Source organism: Rhinatrema bivittatum, chromosome 2 (assembly GCF_901001135.1).
Source record: "Rhinatrema bivittatum chromosome 2, aRhiBiv1.1, whole genome shotgun sequence".
Classification (NCBI taxonomy): domain Eukaryota; kingdom Metazoa; phylum Chordata; class Amphibia; order Gymnophiona; family Rhinatrematidae; genus Rhinatrema; species Rhinatrema bivittatum.
In genome coordinates this window covers 697,066,374-697,086,353 of record NC_042616.1, presented here as the reverse complement: position 1 = coordinate 697,086,353, position 19,980 = coordinate 697,066,374, and the positions used below count along the sequence as shown (strand labels likewise).

The 19,980-nt window shown below is 43.3% G+C and overlaps 1 protein-coding gene across 4 annotated transcripts in view; it reads right to left on the bottom strand.

Moving 5' to 3' along the window:
- The window catches only part of OSGIN2 (oxidative stress induced growth inhibitor family member 2), a 125,045-nt gene that overhangs the window by 10,638 nt on the left and 94,427 nt on the right, over positions 1-19,980 (bottom strand). For all 4 annotated transcript variants that reach the window (XM_029591628.1, XM_029591627.1, XM_029591624.1 and 1 more), the window contains 2 exons: positions 14,100-14,291; positions 8,680-8,771 (listed from right to left, as the gene is read on the bottom strand). In XM_029591628.1, the coding sequence (XP_029447488.1) occupies positions 8,680-8,771; positions 14,100-14,291 (284 nt within the window). The remainder of the gene's footprint in view (positions 1-8,679; positions 8,772-14,099; positions 14,292-19,980) is intronic.

Genomic DNA, 19,980 nt, shown 5'->3' with positions numbered 1-19,980 from the left:
TCCAGGTCATGGAGACCCTCCTAGTTCTTCAGCCTCAAGTCCCCCCCCCCCCAGGCCACCCAAACAATAATGGACAACAGACCTGTCTGATATCAATTGCACAAGATAATTATCAGGTGTAAAATTGCACTAATAAGTTACCACATATTCTCACCTTACTCCTCTCGCTTATAAGATAACAATGCTCGTAAATCTTGGCCCCTGAATATCTTTTTTTTTTTTTTTTAAACGCATGCAGAAGTGCATGTGAAAGTGAAAATAAATGCATATATTTGAAGCTTATAAAACGTGTACCGAGGACATGCTAATTTTTCTTTGCATAACTCTTTGAAAATTCACCCCATAGACTTGAAAATCTAATTTACATGTTATTTTCTGATCCCGCCCATAACACATTGCCAGGAATGCCTCCACTAAATGTGGCTAAAATGGAGGGAAATTTTCAGACGTGGGTAAATTATCTTCTGTACATCTAAAACCTCTCTTAGCAGTAGTCTGCGATCAACACTTCTCACGTACGATAGAAATGGACCAACATGAGTATTTTACTAGGCTAAAAAATATACACTGCATAGTCATAAATGCAAAATAGCTTATTGGGTTCATGGTCATATTATGTGGACCTAATCCAGACAGAACTAGTGGGCTATCTAGGTACATCATGTGGCATAAGCTCCACGTCAGGTAACTGCATTGATCAGCTTGGGCATTCCAGGTTATGGCTTCTGCGGTCTGAGATATGTCTGCCTCAGACTGTGAGACGCTCAAGGCAATCAAATTCAGGAACTAAAAATGCAGTCTCAAACTATTGCATGCCCTTCATCTGACCTCCTCAGGCTGTATTAAGATTCTAGCTACTACTATTGGTTTTACAATGTACATATATGTGGTAATTTATTTATTAAAAATAGTTTAACAATCCAAAGAATCATCACAAGGTTCTGCAAGGCTGAAAAGAGCAACCACAGTAGTATGATAGCATTGGACGTTGTCTGCAAAGAGTGGCAGTTACAACCCTGAATAGCAGATGTGCAAAAGATTCAGAGCAATGCTGGATGTAGGCCATCACTATCAGAGTTTGGGCATGGTTGAGACATCAGGTAGAACACAAGGGAAAGGGGAGGGAATTGCATTTTGAAAACTAATAGGATCATATTCAATAAACTTGTAAGCAGATAATGCATTCTGGTGGTCCTCAATGTGTGTGTAGCGACACCAGTGTGCTGCCAACCTCTGCTGGGCCCAACAAGATACTGCACCATTCTTCTGCTCTACCAGGACCTGGCAGGACATGGCCAATTCCTTCTTCACGGTGGTATTGCCATCTTGTTTCCCTGTACCAAGTGACAGTGCCAAGACTATGGGATGGGGGAGGGTGTCAAAATTGCGTTAGCAGAAAAATTGTGGTGCGGCCCATGAAAAAAAAAACCCACACAAAAAAATAGAAAGTAAAGTGTAGAGCCCATCTGCAGCAGACAGTGCTCAGGCCCTGAAGCAATCCTGTCCCTTGCATGGATTTCCTAAACAAGAAGTTCATGCAGCAGCAGGAGGCGGCAGGGTTGCTTCAAGGCCAAAGCACTGTTGGCTGCAGATAGGCCACGTGTTTACTTCCATATTTTTTTCTTTTTGTTTCTTAGGCACCTTGGCTTTCCTGCAAGCACATTTTGACAATGGACCTCTTTCCCCTGTAGAATCTGGGTTCTCCAGCATCAATCTAGTCCAGTCAATTGAGGGATAAGGACCTGGGATGGGACCATGATGTGAAGACACTGGGTGTGGGGAGATGCTAGTCTGGTGTGGGGTGGGGTGGGAAAGTGAGGAGGCAATGCTGGGCTGAGAGAAAATCAATGTCAGAGGGAGATAAGTAAGTCAGCAGGAAAGAAGAAACAGAAAATGGAAAGGAGACATTAGATACCCAAGAGGAAAGATAAGAACATGAGACTGGGACCAACCTGACTGAAAAAAAATGTCTAGATAAAACAGGTAGGAAAAAAAAAAAAAAACTTTTAAAATTTTCTCTTTAGTGATTGGAACATGTCAGCTATGGCAATAAATATATCTTATATATGTTGAAATTACTTCTTACCTGATGATTTCCTTTACTTGCAGTAGGGCTAGCCAGTTCACACCAGTGGGCTGTGCATGTCAACCATCAGATGGAGACTGATAAGAACTACCTTATGTTACCCTCATATAGCTCAGCTCAGATACCAGCCAACCAGTACCCTCTGGTATCAGAGGAAAATTGACTGCTCCCACCGATCCGCCATCTTCTCTAACTCCTCCCCAAACAACAAGTGCCTCTTGAAGGTTTGACTTCGAAATAGTATCCGCAGACCAGTTCTGCAATCAAGAGAGTCTTCGGACTGCAATCACCGAAGCCACCCCAGGAGCTGCTGTACGTGCCAAATCATAGCTTGCATCCACTAGGAATGCAACTCCTGGCTTCTTCTCTCCCAGAGCTTCCTGGGCCAACTGTAACCTGACCCTTGCCATCATACAACAGAAAGCGGAGATTTGGAGATTCATGGCCACCACTTCAAAGGCCTGCTTCAAAATTGCCTCAGTCTCCTGATCTTGGGCAGCCTTTAAAGCTGCACTTCCTTCTACCTAAATGGTGGTCTGCTTCATCACTGCGCAGACCAGGGCATCCACTTTGGGAAACCAGAGCTGCTCCCTAGCTTTAGGATCCATAGGATACAATTTGCTAAAGAGCAACCGCCTTTAAAATTAGCCTCAGGTGCGCTCCATTCTAAATCTATCAGCTCCTGGATGGCCTTGTGCAGAGGAAAAACCAGGATCCTTAGCCGCTGCTGGCAAGGCCTCCTCACAATCAAGGGGCTTCAAAGTCTGCAAAATTAAATACATCTTGCCCCTGTGAAAAAGCTGAAGCATTGTCCTATGGGACTCAGTATCTGGGGGAATCTCCCTCTCTTCCAAGAATGGCTTGTCAGGATCCCCCACCGAGGACGCCAACTCTACACCTGAGTCTCCTAAAGGAGACCAGTCTTCACCTTCTCCTCCTTCACTCTGTCCCCTTCTCTTCTTCCCCCTTTTGAGAGGACAAGGACTCCCTGCAATGCTTCTAGGATCCGAGGAAGAAGACCTCTGAAGCAGGCAATACCTAGCTTCCTCTTGGGGCCCTGTGTGCCCCTGACAGAAAGCCCGAAGGCCCTTAAAAAAATAATCCACCCACGAAATGGCAGAAAGATCCATCGCCAGGGTAGGCAAAACCCTCTCCGAGCTCACCCCCGAGGGAATCGGTAGGAGAGGCGGTGAAGAAGACTCCTCACCCTCTCCTGGTAGATGCAGCTGCCATACCTTCCTCCTGTGAAGTAGGAGCCCGTGAGGTGCCTGCAGGGACAAATTCCCCTGAGGAGACATCTCCATGGGCCTCCACACGCGTCTGGTAAACATTGAGTGACCTCCTGGGACTAAGGACCCTCATATGGCAGACAGAGCAGATGAGGAGCTTCTTCCCGCGCTGCACCCCTGACGCCATCTCTCTCTCCCCAGATACAGATGAGCAAATGTCTCTGATCGCATGCCTTAGTAGCCCCTGCAAACACTCAAAATGGCACCTGCCGCGTGGCCTCTGCACTGCCATGCTAATCACCTGACCGGCTCCGTCCCGTAACACTTTCTGACCACATGGCCTCCATCACAACTGCCTCTCTCACTCATGATTGGCCCTGCAAACAGCGAGTCAGCACCTGAGCTCAGCACTGCCTGACGCATGTTTTTTGTTTTTTTTTTTTAAACTCTCCTGGCCAGCCGCACTGAGAACCCCACAGCAGCAAGAAAGGCAGGGAGCAGAGGGAAGAGAGAAGGATCAGACAGAGAAGAGAACTCTGCAGTAGGGCTGAGCCCAAGGCCTCCTTATCCTACCAGAGCTCTTCCCCTGTCAGGAGGAGGGCTAGGGCAACAGCCTTCACCTCACTCCTGTCCTGAATTCACCAGACACTCAACTGAGGGAGGGAGCTAATGCTTTAACCACAGTAGGCCTGTTTAACCCTGGCAGGCCAAAATCCACAAGAAAGGATGCATGTCCACCACTGGCTGGAGGCTGAGAAATACTGGCTGGCTGAACTGAGCTATACGAGGGTGACCTCAGTGAGTCTGCTGGTTGGCGTGCACAACCCACTGGTGCAGACTGGCTTGCCCGGATGAAGAGGAACTGTACTTTGCCCAGCACAGGAGGAAATGCATTTTTGTTTGTGTTTCTCCAGCACTGTACTGCATTACAGTTTAGCTTCTGAGAGTTCTCGTTTCATATTTTGTGGTCACTTATTCTGCATTCAGTGAGTTTGTCTGTTCTGTGGATGTGACAGAGAAGAGGGAGTCTGCTAGCCTGTAGTTTCTGTGTAGGGATCTATAGCAGTCCAGCTTGTTCTGTTTTCCTCACAGGAGGCATAGTGGCATTCTAAGCCCAAAGCAATATGTGCGCTGCTGCCTTTTCATAGCTGGGGCTGTTGAAGTGTGAGTCCTGGGACGTTAGGGTTGGTTTGGTATGGCAGGATTACTACATCGGCCGGATTTTAAAAGGGTTACGCGCATAAGTTATGCGCGTAACCCTTAAAAAAGCCTCTTGCACGCGCCGAGCCTATTTTGCATAGGCTCGGCGGTGCGCGCAAGCCCCGGGACGCATGTAAGTCCCGGGGCGTGACACCGGCCCGAAGGCATGGTCGAGGCCTTTGGACCAGCCCTGGGTCGGGTGATGGCGCGCCAGCAACCCGCTGGCGCGCGCAAAGTTACGTCTGCCTCCGGCCGGCATAACTTTGCTAACAAAGGTAGGGGGAAGGTAGAAGGAAAGTTCCCTCTGAGGCCGCTCCGAAATTGGAGCGGCCTCAGAGGGAACGGGTAGCGTGCGCAGGGCTCGGTGCGAGCAAGTTGCACAAATGTGCACCCCCTTGCGCGTGAGGACCCCGGATTTTATAAGATACGCGCGCTTGTAAGTTTATAAAATCTACCCATATATGTGCCGAGTGATTTTTCCCAGTGTTTTGTATTTCGAAACGTGCCTGGCAATGGAGGGAGCTTGACACCAGAATTTTAATATATATTTTTGATGGTGAATTGTGAGGGGAAATGTCCTAGCTCTGCTCTGTATAGACTCTAGTCTTCATGCCCATACAGAAGAACTGGTTAAATGATGCTATCAAATAATGTTAATGGTAGTTTAACAAGTGGTTGAAGCTGACCAGAGGTTTCTTTGCACTGAAGACCCTTGGGACTTTCTTATAGTGCTTTTTATAGCCAATTAAATAAGCAAAAATTAAAACTGTGAAGAAGAGTAACTATTTTCAACAGCTTGTAAAAAATGCTGTTAAAAGTACTTTACCTTTCTCTTAAGTCATTTTTAACAATAGCATTGGGTTTTTTTTAGTAAAAGCAGCAGATTGTAGTGCAGTGCTCATCGGGTGTACCATAACAGAAAAACAGTTGAGAACCACCGCGTTATCCAACTGAAATCCGTTGGATAATTTGTGAAGAATATTCAGTGGAACTAATCTCCCATAGTAGCATAGTAAATGATGGCAGATAAAGACCCAAATGGGCCACCTAGTCAGCTCAGCAAGTTGCTTTTGGTAGTAACTGCCACTCCATGCAAAATTACCCTCATGCTTTCTGTTAAGGGTAGTAACTGCCGCTCTGTGCAGGTTACCCTTCATGCCTACTGTTAAGGATAGTAACTGCCACAGGTTACCCTATTTCTTCCATTATCATCCTTTAGACTTAGGGATTCTCTGTGTTTCTCACACCCTTTTGAATTCCCTTACCATTCCTGTCTTCACCATCTCTTCCAGGAGGACATTCTAGGCTTCTACACTCTTTCTATGTAAATACTTTTCCCCAATATTCCTGTGTCTAGCCCCCTGGAGTTTCATATCATGACCCCTAGTTTTACAGCTTCTTTACCATCAGAAAAGATTTGATTCTTGTGCATTAACACCATCTTTCATGTATTTAAAATTCCATATCATATATCACCTGTTTCTAGGTCCTCAAGTCTCTTCATAAGCCTTTCGTTGTGAACCCCAAATAATTTTGGTTGCATTTCTATGGACTGCTTCCATCCTGTTGCTATCCTTTTTGAGATCCAGTCTCAGAACCAAACAGTACTCCAAGTGAGGCCTCCAAGACCTACGGGCATTATCACCTCTTTTTACCTATTATGCCTCTATGCAGCCCAGCAGTCCTCTGGCCTTAGCCAACACCTTGAGACATTGCTTTACTACCCACAGAATATACTATTACAATTAACCAGGTAAGTATAACCAGAGAACTATAAACCTAACCTGTTATAGTTAATATGCAGTCACTTAAGTACTAACAAAAAAATCCCTAGGCCAACAAACTTGATCCTTCACCCCCAAGATAAGTTAAATATTATGAAAGCATTGTACTTGATGACCGCTCCAACAAATGAAAAGGTGCAGGTCATAGTAGATGGAGACCCACCTCAGATAAAATCCTAGATCCCTTCCTAACCCCCTCTCCACCCACCTATAACTCCACCCTCCTCATCAAATCCCTCCCAAAGGTCACTGGGAGCACAGTACATTTGTAACATTCCCAGCAGCATCCCGTCTTTCAAATATACCATGCTCCCAGCTGCCTTGGCCCTGATATTTTCATTCTTTTGGGAGAAGGGGAATGCTGTCAAGTGTTATTGCTCAATATATTGGGATGGATAAAAATCAAGGCCACTGGTCCAGAAGGATTTTTTTTTTTTGGGTGGGAGGACTTAACCAGCAATGTGAGTATAGCCAGTTAAGGTTAAAAGTTATGGGGCAGATTTTAAAACCTGCGCGCGGGCGCAGATTTGTTTGCGCAACCCGGCGTGAACAAATCTATGCCCAATTTTATAACATGCGTGCATGTTATAAAATCCAGGGTCGGTGCATGCAAAGGGGTGCACAATTGTGCAACTTGTGCGCACCGAGCCACGCAGCCTGCCTCCGTTTCCTCCGAGGCCGCTCCGAAATCGGAGCGGCCTCGGAGTGAACTTTCCTTCAGCCCCCCCCCCCGCACCTTCCCCTCCCTAACCCGCCGCCACAGCCCTACCTAAAACCCCTCCTTACCTTTGTTGAAGAAGTTACGCGTGCCGGCCGACAGCCGGCCTGTGATCCCGGGCACAGCGGCAAAATGGCCACTGTGCCATTTTGCCGCTGTGCCGAGCATAGGCTCGGCACAGCGGCATAGGCTCGGCGCACGCAGGGGCAGCTTTTCGGGGGTTACATGCGTATCTTACACGTGTAACCCTTTGAAAATCTGCCCCTATGTGAGTACATATATCTGGATAACTTTAGGATTGCTCTAAGGCAGTCCTAAAGTTATCTGGATAATGCTGACCTCTGTAATGAGCAAATTAATGGAATTGCTGTTAAAACAAAGCTAGTGCAGTTTCTGGAATCCAATGGATTACAAGATCTGATATAGCATGGTTTTACCAGAAGTAGATCTTGTCAGACAAATCTGATCAATTTCTTTGACCTGGTGATCAGGGAGTTGGATTAGGCAACAGTGCTAGAAGTTGTGTTTTAGATTTCAGTTTTCATTAAGGCCTTCGATACGGTTCTACATAGGTGGCTCATAAATAAAATGAGTGCCCTTGTTACGTGCCCTAAACTGACTGACTGGGTTAGAAACTGGTTGAGTGGAAGGTAATAAAGGGTAGTCGTAAATGGAGTTCACTCTGAGGAGAGGGGCATTACTTGCTTTATCCTGTAGGATCAGTCTTTGGACTGGTTCTTTTCAACAGTTTTGTGAGTGACAGCATAGAAGGATTGTTGGGAAAGGTTTGTCTTTTTGCAGATACAAAAATCTGCAACAGGGTAGACAGCCAGGAAGATATGGAAAGCATGAAGTGAGATCTAGTGAAGCTTAAGGAATGCTATACAGTCTGGCAGCTAAGATATAATTTAATGCTAAAAAAAAAAAAAAAAAATTTGCTGTCATGCATTTGGCTGCAAAATCCCAGTAGAGGGGGAGAAATTCTTCTAAGCACAAAAGAAAAGTGGAATTTGGGACATCGTTTCAGATGATCTTATAGTGGCCAAACAGCTAGATAAGGCAACAGCAAGAGACTGAAAGATGCTTGGGTGCATAGGGAGAAGAATGGTCAGCAGAAAATAGGGAAGTGATATTGCCCCTGTGACACCTCATTTGCATTTTCAAAAAAGTAATACAAAAAACAAACAAAACACAACTGATGAACTCAGTCCAGAGGATGGCTACTAAAATGGTCAGTGGCCTCCATTCAAAAGCATATGGAGACAGACTTAAAGATCTAAACATGTAGAGGAAAGATGGAATAGGGGAAATATGATAGAGACATTTAAATACCTCAAAGGTCTCCATGCACAGGAGGCAGACCTCTTTCAACAGAAGAGGCTCTAGAATTAGGGATCACAGGGTGAGAGACTCAGGAGTAATTTAAGGAAACTATTTCTTTACAGAGAGATTAGTGTATGCATGGAACAACCTCCCCATGGAAGTGGTGGAAACAAGGAAAGAACAGAGTTTTGTATGGAAGTTTGTGGCAAATAAGATTTGGGGCACATGACCTAGGCAGCCATGATGAGTACTGCTGCTGTCTACAACCAGCCATTTTCAATGGTGTTCTATTGTACGTATCTTTCACATTCAACATAGCTTTGCTTTCGGAAGCCTTACCTTCGTTTACTGGCTATCCAGTCCTTGAACTTGAACCCAGGTAGCTCCATCCAATCTCCTAAACTGATTGTCAGCATGGACCCTTCTATAGCCTGCAAAGGGGAGGCAGAAAAAAAAATATTGGTACCGATTTGTATGCTACCTCAAAGAGCAAACGTCTCTGTAACAAAATAAAGGTTAACATAAAAAGTCAATTTAGAGAAATATCGATATACACAGAGAAGACAAAATTCTCCTGCACAGACATTTTCGTGTTGAATAGGAAGAATGCCACACTAGTCTTGGGCTCTTTGTAGACACATTTTCACTCAAGTTGCTCTGAGCTAAAAATCTGAGTTTTCCTGAACAGAATGAATATAATACAGAAAAATGCAAGGTTCAACACTTTGGAAGAAAACTGACATGTAGAAATGGGAGTAGTACCGCATATAAGGATGTGGAAGTTCTAGTAGACCGTAAACAATGCAAGTCAGTAGTGTTATACTGTTACCAAAAACAAAACACTATTATTTGGAATGTAAACAGACACCAAGCCATTCTTCTGACATTGGTGAGGTCATCATTAGAGTATCATATTCAGAATTGGACCTCACATTCCAAAAAAAACTGCAATAAAAACGGAGAAAGTTCCAAAGACAGCAACAAAAATACCTCAAGGCCTAGATAACATACCTAAAAGGATACGCTAAAGAATCTGTTTCTTTAGCCAGAAAAACAGTCTTCCAATACATAACAAGGGACAATTGGTTGTTCTCCGTTTTCAATGAAGCAAGGAAAAATAGTTAATAGGATTAAACTGCAGTGAGCAAAATTCAGGTTAGACCAGTGTTTCTCAACCTTTTCAAGCCCAAGGCAATGCACATTAACAAAGATATTATGTGGTACACCAGCCTTCACAGAGCAGGCAAGGCAAACATGAGAGATCTCACGTCGTCAAAAGAAGAGCTAGGGAAGCACTGAATGCCCTACCAGTCTCTTTCAAATTTTGAAACAAAAGGGCGAGAGGGACTAGAGAAACACAAACTTGCCACAGTGGGCCAATTCCATCTATATACAAGTGCAGGAGAAGGGAGACGTTGCTTTGGTGCGGGCAGCCAGCTCAGTTAGTTACCCTGGCTGCTGCATGTGCCTCCCAGAGCTCCTCCACTGCTGCTGCTCTGAACACTGCAAATGAGTCAGTGCTCAGTGCATGTTCTCCCTGTCTCACTCATGCATAGATTCAAAAGGAGGCGGCTTGGGAGGTGGGGGTGATGAGGAGATGCTGTGCGCACTGTGAGCACCAAAGTAGCCTTGCATGCTGCCCATTAATTATTATACACCAGAGCTCATGACAGAAGCTAGGAAGAAGCAGCATTCATGATTACACATATTCTCAGATAGGAACTTCTATATGTTTAAGAGCCACTGCTGAGAGCAGAGCTCAGGTGCTGGTCTGTATTTGAGCATCAGGCAGTGGTGATTTTTCCGTGGCACATTTGATCAGGCCTGAAAGCACACTGGTTGGGAAGCACTGGGTTAGACATTAGCAGGGATAGAATTTTACTTACAGTAAACAGTGTTTTCCTTACAGGGGCAGATTGCAGGAAAATAGCCCAGGGAATTTTTTCAAAACCAGCCCCTAGGATATCTGACTCCCTTGTGCACTTTCCTTGCAGCATATGCATCAACAAGTCCCACAAGCATGACGCTGGAACTGACCCAAAATCTCTCTAAAATAAACTTCACATTGTCCTAAATAACTAAGTAGAGTACAATCTAGAGCAAGGGTGAGCAAACAGAGCACTGTTTCATCCATGCAAGTCTGCATATATCTTTTATAGGTAATGTGATAGATAGACAGATATTCATCCCTAGTCTGGTCAAACAAACAATCAGTTCTTGAACCAGGTACACATCATGAGACAACCATGCTGCCAGCCAGGATCACATACACCCACGCGCGCGCTCACTCACACAAACAGATTTTTTGATTGCAGAAATTTTATTGAGCTTTACACATTGACACATACTTTCTCAGATCTTCTCTCATAGACACACAGAGCGAGAGTGTGTGAGAAAAACTCTTACTCAATGCATAATTAAGCTCTGGAATTCATTGCCAAAGGATGTGGTTAAGGCAGTTAGTGTAAATAGGTTCCTGGAGGAGAAGTCCATAGACTGCTATTAATCAATAGGGAATAGCCACTGCTTGTTGCCGGCATTAGTAGCATGTTTGGGTATTTATCAGGTATTTGTGACTTGGATTGGCCATTGCTGGAGACAGGATACTGGGCTTGATGGACCCTTGATCTGATCCTGTATGACGTGTCTTATGTCATGCAAATACCATACCATATAGAATTCATGAACAGAGATGCAAGCTATTAGCATTGTGCTCTGAAAGACTTTCTCCCAAATGTATGCAGTAGTCTGATCTTTTCTTGTGGGAGAATTTGAATAAATTTTCATTTTCTTTGCCTTCTTCAGGGCTGATTCAATAACTATGTATTGATAAGGTAATTGAACTATTCCAAATCAGAGATTTTTGAATCCTAAATTTAAGGTCTAAATTTCTTGCTATAGGCATATAAGATATACAGTTTCCCAAATTCCTATGTGCAACTGGGGAGGACAGGCCCCACCAGCAAAAGACGACCTAATGGCCAGGCAGGCTGGGCCCCATCAGAAAGGCAGCGACCTGCCAGTGAAAGATGACCCAGCAGCCAAAAGAGACAAGTTAGTGAGGGAAGGAAATTGGAATGAGGGCCGAGTGGAGAGGACAGAATGGGAGGGAGCATGGTGAGGGACAGAGCATGTGTATGAGAGAGAGAATGAATGAATGTGTTTGTCCCCCCCCCCCCAAGTCCACGACAATCTCGGGGCGACTAAAAACCAAAAGTTCCCAGGTATGGAGAATAAGGAATTTTTTTTCCTCATTAGTTAATTATTGGATCTATCTGCTGTTTGGGAAATGTTAAATATTTAATTAATGGGTAATTTATTAATCACCAATTTTAAAATATATCTTTTTTTGCATGGTTTTACTCTTATGATTAAAGTTTTATATTTCCTGATTTTGTTCTGTTTCTCCATTGCTGCACTGCATACCAGTGTTTGGCCTGTTGCTGTTTCCATTTCTACTTTATGGTCTGTTTATGTTCTGCATATGTGACTGATGTGAATGTGTAAGAGTTTACAGCAGCCTGGCTAATCCTGTTTTCCCAATAGGAGGGGTATTGACATTTTAGGGCCTGGTGTAAGTCGCAGTATTACCTTTTTATATGAAGAGATATTTCTGTTTGAATGCTGGCAGTTAGTACTGTTTTGGTATGGGAGGGTTACTATATTATAACTATAGTTCCGTTTACTCATGGCTTTCTGGAGGGTCAAGCACACACACACACGCACACACACACCTTGCTGCAGTAAGCCCAATACCATATGAGTTCTTTTTTGCAGGGTTTTCTGACTGGCACCAAAGCAGTGCATCTAAATATAATATACATGTTGTAAGAGATATTTTTACCTCAGAAGACTATACTTTGAATATCCTTTTTTTTATGTAAATTCCTAGGTGCCCAATACCCTTGCCCTGAGAAAGTCTGCCACACACATACCTCCACCATTTACCCAGATCACAGATGGAAGAGAGATTGAAGGATTTCTGGGAGTGTGGCAGGTTTGTCAGCTTCCTAGAAACATTAATCACTCTATTCAGCTACTAAATGGCTTTCAGATGGTAATGACTTTTTATCACTATTGATCCAAATCAGTTTTGAACCTATCAATCCACTTTCAGACTTAAAAAATTGTTTTACGTTTCTTATGATGTTGTAGGCACTATTAGCTTACAACAACATTATAAGAAATGTATAATTAAAAAAAAAAGATCCATGCAGCACACCACAGTTTCCTAAGATTCATAACTGATAATTGAACTTTACAATCTGGGTAAACAAAGAAGCATGGGGGTAGCTTGCTTATTGCAGCGGTTACTACCCTAAACCAATCAAGCCTGATACATCACATTGAATACATATACAGTGTAGCTCTCTGCTTCTACAGCAGGGGGAAATGTGGAAAACAGGATTTACATTCAGACAACCTCCAACAAGGCATTGATCTGTGCAGTCTGGGTAATCAAGCATTGGGGTAACTTGCTTGATGCGACGGTTACTACCCTTAACCATTAAGCCTTATGCTCATCATTGATGCAACTCCAACATTACTCTCTGCATCAATGACAGGGGATGGCAGGAAATTTAAATCAAACAGTTACCAACAAGGGCCCTGAACTTGGTGGTAGATGAAACAGATCAGATAAGTATGGGAAAATAAGTGTGGGAGCTTGCTGGGCAGACTGGATGGGCCGATTGGTCTTTTTCTGCCGTCATTTCTATGTGATATCAGCAGAAGTGGTTTTCAAAAATGCCAAATGCATATGTCCACCCAAGAAAAATGAAAAAAATAACCAGAAATAAAGCAGATTTCTAGTAGCCATACTAGTGCTAAAGAAATGGACATTTTTGTAGGTTAAGCTAACTTTCATTAGACCAACTTGAGCCCAAAAGACCTAGGTCCCTTCTTCAGATGTGGCATATAAAAGCAGCAAATCATAAAAGTGTTAGCATATGCCATTCAAAAACTAGTGAATTAATTTACATTATTAACACAAAATACAGAAACAAAATTAGAGACTGTGATTTTCAAAAGGCATTTCCACGGGTAATTCAGTGCTTTACCCATGGATATGAACTGTTATAAACTTACGCACCTGATTTGCAGGTAAACTTAAATGGATATTACAAACTCAGTGGAGATATTCCCGGGGCTGGGTTTGAACTTGCACTCATTTCTGTATTTTCAAAAATTTCTGAACACACACACACACACACACAATAGCAGGTCTAACTGTGTGCAGGTAAACTTGGTAGGTTAATTTCAAAGCGATCTAACACGCATAAGTTCACTCTGAAAATTGGTGAAATTTGTGTGTGTATTTGCCAGCAAATTTACACAGACGTTTACAAAATTACCCCCAAATATCTAGAAATACCTGAGAAATTTGTTTAAAAAAGAAAAAAATATTTTTTTCTTTTTTAAACAAATTTCTCAGGTATTTCTAGATATTTGGGGGTAATTTTGTAAACGTCTGTGTAAATTTGCTGGCAAATACACACACACACACACATATATTATATATATATATATCCTTATTTTTTTCTTTTTTAAACAAATAAATAAATAAATATATATATATATATATATATATAAAAATGCATACATGCATATAGATATATATTTTGTTGATTCATAGTCAGATGAGGTGTGATTCAGATTTATCATAAAAACCAGTTTGGTTTCTTCTAGTGTGTATTTTCCCTTTAAGGGAAAGAGTTACGTTAAGTATTTTGTATCTACAGTACATAAAGACTACTCACATGCCAGGCTCCACCAGGTGGTCCTTTACCAAGTACTACGTGAGGAATATAATGCTGCTGTTCCAGCTTCCACTGTAGAACCGAAGGGTATTTGTATCCAAAGTCAACATCTGGATGTAGCAACGTATCAAACAATACAGCAACTGGATTAGATGATCGACCTTCAAGACCTTCCGACAAATATTCTAAATCCTAAGGTAGTGAGAAAGTAGATTTGCTAAATGAAAGCATCTCTCTCATTTCCTGTACCATCACATCAACCAATCAATATAAAAAATCCTAAATTGACAATGACACAAATATCAATATGTGCATTTCAGAATTCCCTAACAAGAAAAAAATTCAACAACTTAAGCAAATATTTAACAGTAAAATAGTATAAGCACTATTATTTTTGTGCCAATTTTTTTTTTTTTTTTCAATATAATGTTTATTCAAAAATGCACTGATTATGAAGCGTTGTACAATAAGATGCATAAATTTACAAAATTACGCAATCAAGAACCAAGTAAAACACAGAATCAAAAGATAAAAGACATACAAAGGTCTATCGTACAACCATTTCAAAAAGAAAAATATGTATAAGAATGCACAAATATGATAAACAAATGTGAAGAATAAAAGTTTTCCCGTGGCCACTAAGGAAACATCTGCTCGTCTCATGGGATTGGATACTGCTGTCAGCAATAAATGTGAGGTAAAACTATGACGTGTTATAACAAAACAAGTGAATAAAGGAGATCAGTACCATAATCATCTGAGTCTGATTGAATTCTTGGGATCCATGCCTATTGTGTAGGGGAGGTAGTGGCGTCCTCATCAAGAGAACCCTCTTCCCCTCTCCACTGAAGATAGGGTGCCCACGTCCTGTCAAATTTGGGGAGTTGTCTGTGCTTTTGGGCTGTGATCTTGTACATTACACACATATTGTCTAACTTTTGTATTAAGCAAGATTTAGTGGGTACAGTAAGGTGTTTCCAGGAAAGCGCTAAAATGCATCGTGCCCCTAGACAGAACTGACCAACCAATGTACTTTCAAATTTGGAGCCGTCAACCGGTGCATTTAACAGACCTTGCATCGGTGATAGGACAACACGTTTCTTTAATGTACTACATATAATATCCTGCACATCCGACCATAATCTCTTGACTTGAACACAGTCCCACCACATATGCAAGAACGTGCCACTATAGCCACACCCCTTCCAACATTGGTCAGATGCACACAGTTGAGCTTTGTACAATCTACTCGGCGTGAGATGCCATCTGAACAGGACTTTATACCCATTCTCAGTGAGGGAGGAGGAGACTGAACATCCCTTAGTATGGAAAAAGATCTGATCCCACTCCTCCTCTGATAGTATCATTCCCAGATCACTTTCCCATTTAGAAACATATTTGGGCCGTGATGACAACGAGTTTTGTAATAGTGTATATATTTTCGATAGACCGCCCTTTATGCGATCTGCCAAATCACACCAGCCTTCAAATTGCGAGCGACCTTTAGCTATTTCTGCCTTTATGTTTTCTTGTTTAAGGAATTGTTGTAGTTGATAATACGAGAAATAGGCAGTAGACGGGAGGTTATACACTTCCTGCAATTGTGGAAATGTCATAAAATCAGTTCTATCTCTAAGCTTGGCTATAGTCGTTATTCCCTTGCGCTTCCACTCATGTAATAATGCAGATTCCCACCCTGGAGGAAAGGATGCATGATGGAATAAATGGGTGTTCATAAAGTATCTTCTCGTGCCCACCAATAGAGCTTTCCACCGATCCCAGGATTGTAGGGTAGTACGTAAAGGTAAAGAAATACAACCTTCAATTTTCAAAGATTTCTTAGGTTGCCATATAAGGGCGCGCATCGGGATGGAGCCTAAGTTGGCCTGTTCTATGTCTACCCATCTAGGTTGCTCACCACACTTATGCCATGTCAGAATGGCAGCTAATTGGGCCACAGCATAGTACCATTGGAGTCTTGGAACCCCCAAGCCCCCTCGTAACTTATGGCGATAAAGAGTAGCTTGTGCTACGCGAGGAGGTCTCCGCTTCCAAATAAAAGCGAACAGACGTTTCTGCCAATTTTTTAACATAGCCGTGGGGATCGAGATCGGTAAAGATTGGAATAGGTAGTTGAATTTGGGAAGTATGGACATTTTGACTACAGCTACCCTCCCAGTCCAGGATATAGGCAAACTAGTCCAAGTATCCAGATCCTGGAAAATCTTAGACACTAGGGGTAGGTAATTCAATTTAAACAGATCATCCAAGTTCTGGCCAATTTGTATCCCCAAATATTTAAGTTTTGACCCAGCCCATTTCAATGGAAAGAGTTGTTGCAGGCCCAATGTTTGCGCAGGGGGCAAAGATATATTCAAAACCTCTGATTTATCAAGGTTAAGGCGAAAGCCCGACACCGAGCTAAACTCAGATAGTCGGTCTATTACCCCCTTCAGAGATTGTTGGGGGTTTGTAAGGGTGAACAGCACGTCATCCGCAAAAAGCGACATTTTATAATCGTCCACCCCCACCCCTATGCCAGATATTGTCTGGTCGCCCCGTATGACCGTAGTGAGGGGCTCTAGAAATAGAGCGAATAACAGAGGAGACAAGGGGCACCCCTGTCTTGTGCCCCGAGTGATTGGAAAAGGATTCGAGTAAGTCCCATTAACTTTTACTCTCGCTCGGGGATTATCATAAAGTTTGTAGAGCCAGGTTAAAAATTTGGGACCAAAGTTCATTTTCTCCAGCGTACGAAAGAGAAATTGCCAGTGGACCATATCGAACGCTTTTTCAGCGTCGATAGCGAACAATATGGCCGGGGTTTGATCCCTTTTGGCATTCCATAGTAAATCTAAAATTTTTCTGACATTGTCCGCTGCCTTTCGCCCCGGAATAAATCCGGCTTGATCAGGATGAGTCAATTTCGCCATCACCCTATTCAGTCGTGTAGCCAAAATCTTGGCCAATAATTTTAAGTCAATGTTGATCAAGGAGATTGGGCGGTAAGACCCACACTCCATGGGGTCGCGTCCTGGTTTTGCCAGAATCGTAATGCCGGCTACATTAGCTTCAGCGGGCAGGGACTCACCGTCTCGCAAAGCATTAAAAGTCTCAAGCAGATAAGGAGACACCTGGTCCGTGAATTTTTTGTAAAAAAGGCCAGTATAGCCATCGAGACCTGGCGCCTTATGAGGTTTGAGGGCCTTAATAGCAAGCGAAAGTTCAGCTGGCGTAATAAGTTTCTCAAAATACTGCTGCTCAACATCTGTTAATTGGGGTAAATTGATAGTAGCTAAGTAATCATCTATGTTCTCGGTAGAAATACCAGAGTCTGCCGTATATAAGACCCCATAAAATTGCTGGAATCGACTCTGGATCTGCTCTGCAGAGTCCAATATGGTACCATCCGCTGCTTTAACCTTGGTAATCTGATTTTGGGTGAACAATTTTTTCAATTTGCGGGCTAAAAGCCTACCAGTTTTGTTACCCCACTCAAAGTGTTCTTGCCGAATAAGTTGTAATTTATGGGCAATATCTTTCGCTTGAAGATCTTTCAAAGCCATGCGAGCTCTCTGTAGTTGGCCATAAACCTTGGTAGACAAGGATACCTTATGTTGTTTTTCCAAGCCTGAGATAGTGGACAGTAATTCTGCCTCCTGTGCTTGAGTGACCTTCTTTTGGTGAGAAGCCTGAGATATAAATTTACCCCGGAGAACCACCTTTAAACATTCCCACAGAGTAGGCCTAGAGTGTGCATCGGAGCCATTAAATTGTTGATATTCCTTTATCGCTAATCGTATGGATTGACAAAATACATCATTCTCCAGTAAAGAATCATTAAGTTTCCAATAACGTAACCCAGTCTGAGTGACCTGTGTCCTCAAGGACAACCAAATCGCACCATGATCCGACCAAGTTATGGGACCAATACCAATATCTTTCACCCGAAAGTTAAGTGTTTTGTCCAGTAGGAAATAATCAATGCGGGAATAAGAATGATGGGGGTGGGAATAAAATGTGTAGTCTCTGGTAGCAGTATTCCTATGACGCCAGATATCTAGCACTTCCCTGGTCTGTATAAATTTTTTGAGACGCTTGCGACCGTCCGCTGAACCCAATCCACCCCCAGAAGAATTATCCACTCTCGGCTGTATGGTGATATTGAAATCCCCCGCAAGAAGTAAATGATTATCCTCTACTGTTTTGAGAATGTTATCAATCTGATCTATATATGCCGAGTGAGAGGTATTTGGAGCATATACATTGACAATAGTGTATATTTCCTTAGCTACCGCTACTTGGAGCAGTAAAAACCGACCTTTTGGGTCAGCAATATGTTGAAGGACTGTGCCAGGGAAATCCTTCCGAATTAAAATACTAACGCCAGTGTACTTGCCTTCCTTAGGGGCTGCAGCATGGTATTGGTGGGGGTAGAGATGCCACTGAAGCAAATGGACATATTTTTGCTGCAAGTGTGTTTCTTGTAAAAGCAAGATATCTGCCTGTGACATCTGGGCTTCTCGTCTAAAGTGCTGCCTCTTTTGAGGACTGTTGAGGCCCTTCACATTCAAGGACCATATTTTAAATGACATCATGGTACTCCCCCTCTCCACCCTCCCTTCGCATTAATCTCCACCCTAGACACTGCATCAGCCCCACCCTTCGCCCTCTATACAACCCCCCTCGCAGACCAGTAAACAATCCCTGCTGCATGTCAAAACTTGTGACCCCCATTGTAAGAAGGTATTGTGCATTATTTCCGTTGTGCATTGAATTTACAAACCCTTCCCCCCCCTCCCCCCCACCCCCCTTCCACCAGTAAGCCTCACGGAACTGTACAAATAACATTCCGTAAAGGTACGGGGGTATCAGTCACCAGCGAAGCCCGCTCCCCCAATTCCGGCCCCCCCTCCACCGGCCTCCCCCTAGTACTTTGTAAGTAAACCACAGTGTAAGCCACTATATAAACCATAACCAAACAGGTAAAGGTAACATGAAACAACATCGCAGTGACCAGGAACCTGAGTCCAACAGATTATAACATCACCAGTTTAAGCATGACAGGGTCATCCCTTCCCCTTATCCAGGTCCGATGAGCTGTCTTCCGAATGACGTCGCAGCCTCTTTCCCCCATTTCGGACCCTCTGCCATCGTGGGGTCTCCAGGGGAGCAGTAGAAGAAGATGAAGATGAACTCCCCGTTGGGACAGTAGCGTTCACATGATGGCCTGCTGATTTCAAAATGGCGGCCGCTTCCTGCAGATTCTTAGCTGTGGTCGTGGCGCCGTCGATGGTGATAGCGATACCAAAGGGGAATAACCAGCGGTATCGGATATTCTCTTTACGTAGCAATGTCGTGATTTCTTTAAACTCCATGCGTTTCTTCAATGTCAGGGGAGACAGATCTGTGAAGATTTGTATGTTGTGGGATTCCCAGTCCCAGGTTGCCTTTTTCCTTGCGATTTGAACAATTTTATCCTTCACAGGGAATCTGGTGAAGCAGACTATTATATCTCGAGGTTTTCCAGCAATTCTAGGGCCCAAGGTCCTGTGTGCCCTTTCCAAATCAACCCTTATAGCTGAGTCCTGTTCTGCCGTGCCCATGGATGCTTGTTGCAGGAGATAAGTACATAGCCTTTGTATCGTGGCTTCACAGTCAACATACATATCCGTTTCAGGAATGCCCCTGAATCTCAAGTTATTTCGTCGGCTCCTGTTTTCTAAATCTTCCATTTTAGCTGAAAAAGCATCTGAGTCTTGTGTGACCCTGGTCACCATTTTAGTGAGTGCCTCCATTTTCTCAGAGTGCACATCCAGACGCAGATCACAATCATCCACTCGCCTGCCTATTTCAGTCATTTCCTCCCTTAGTTGCTGAA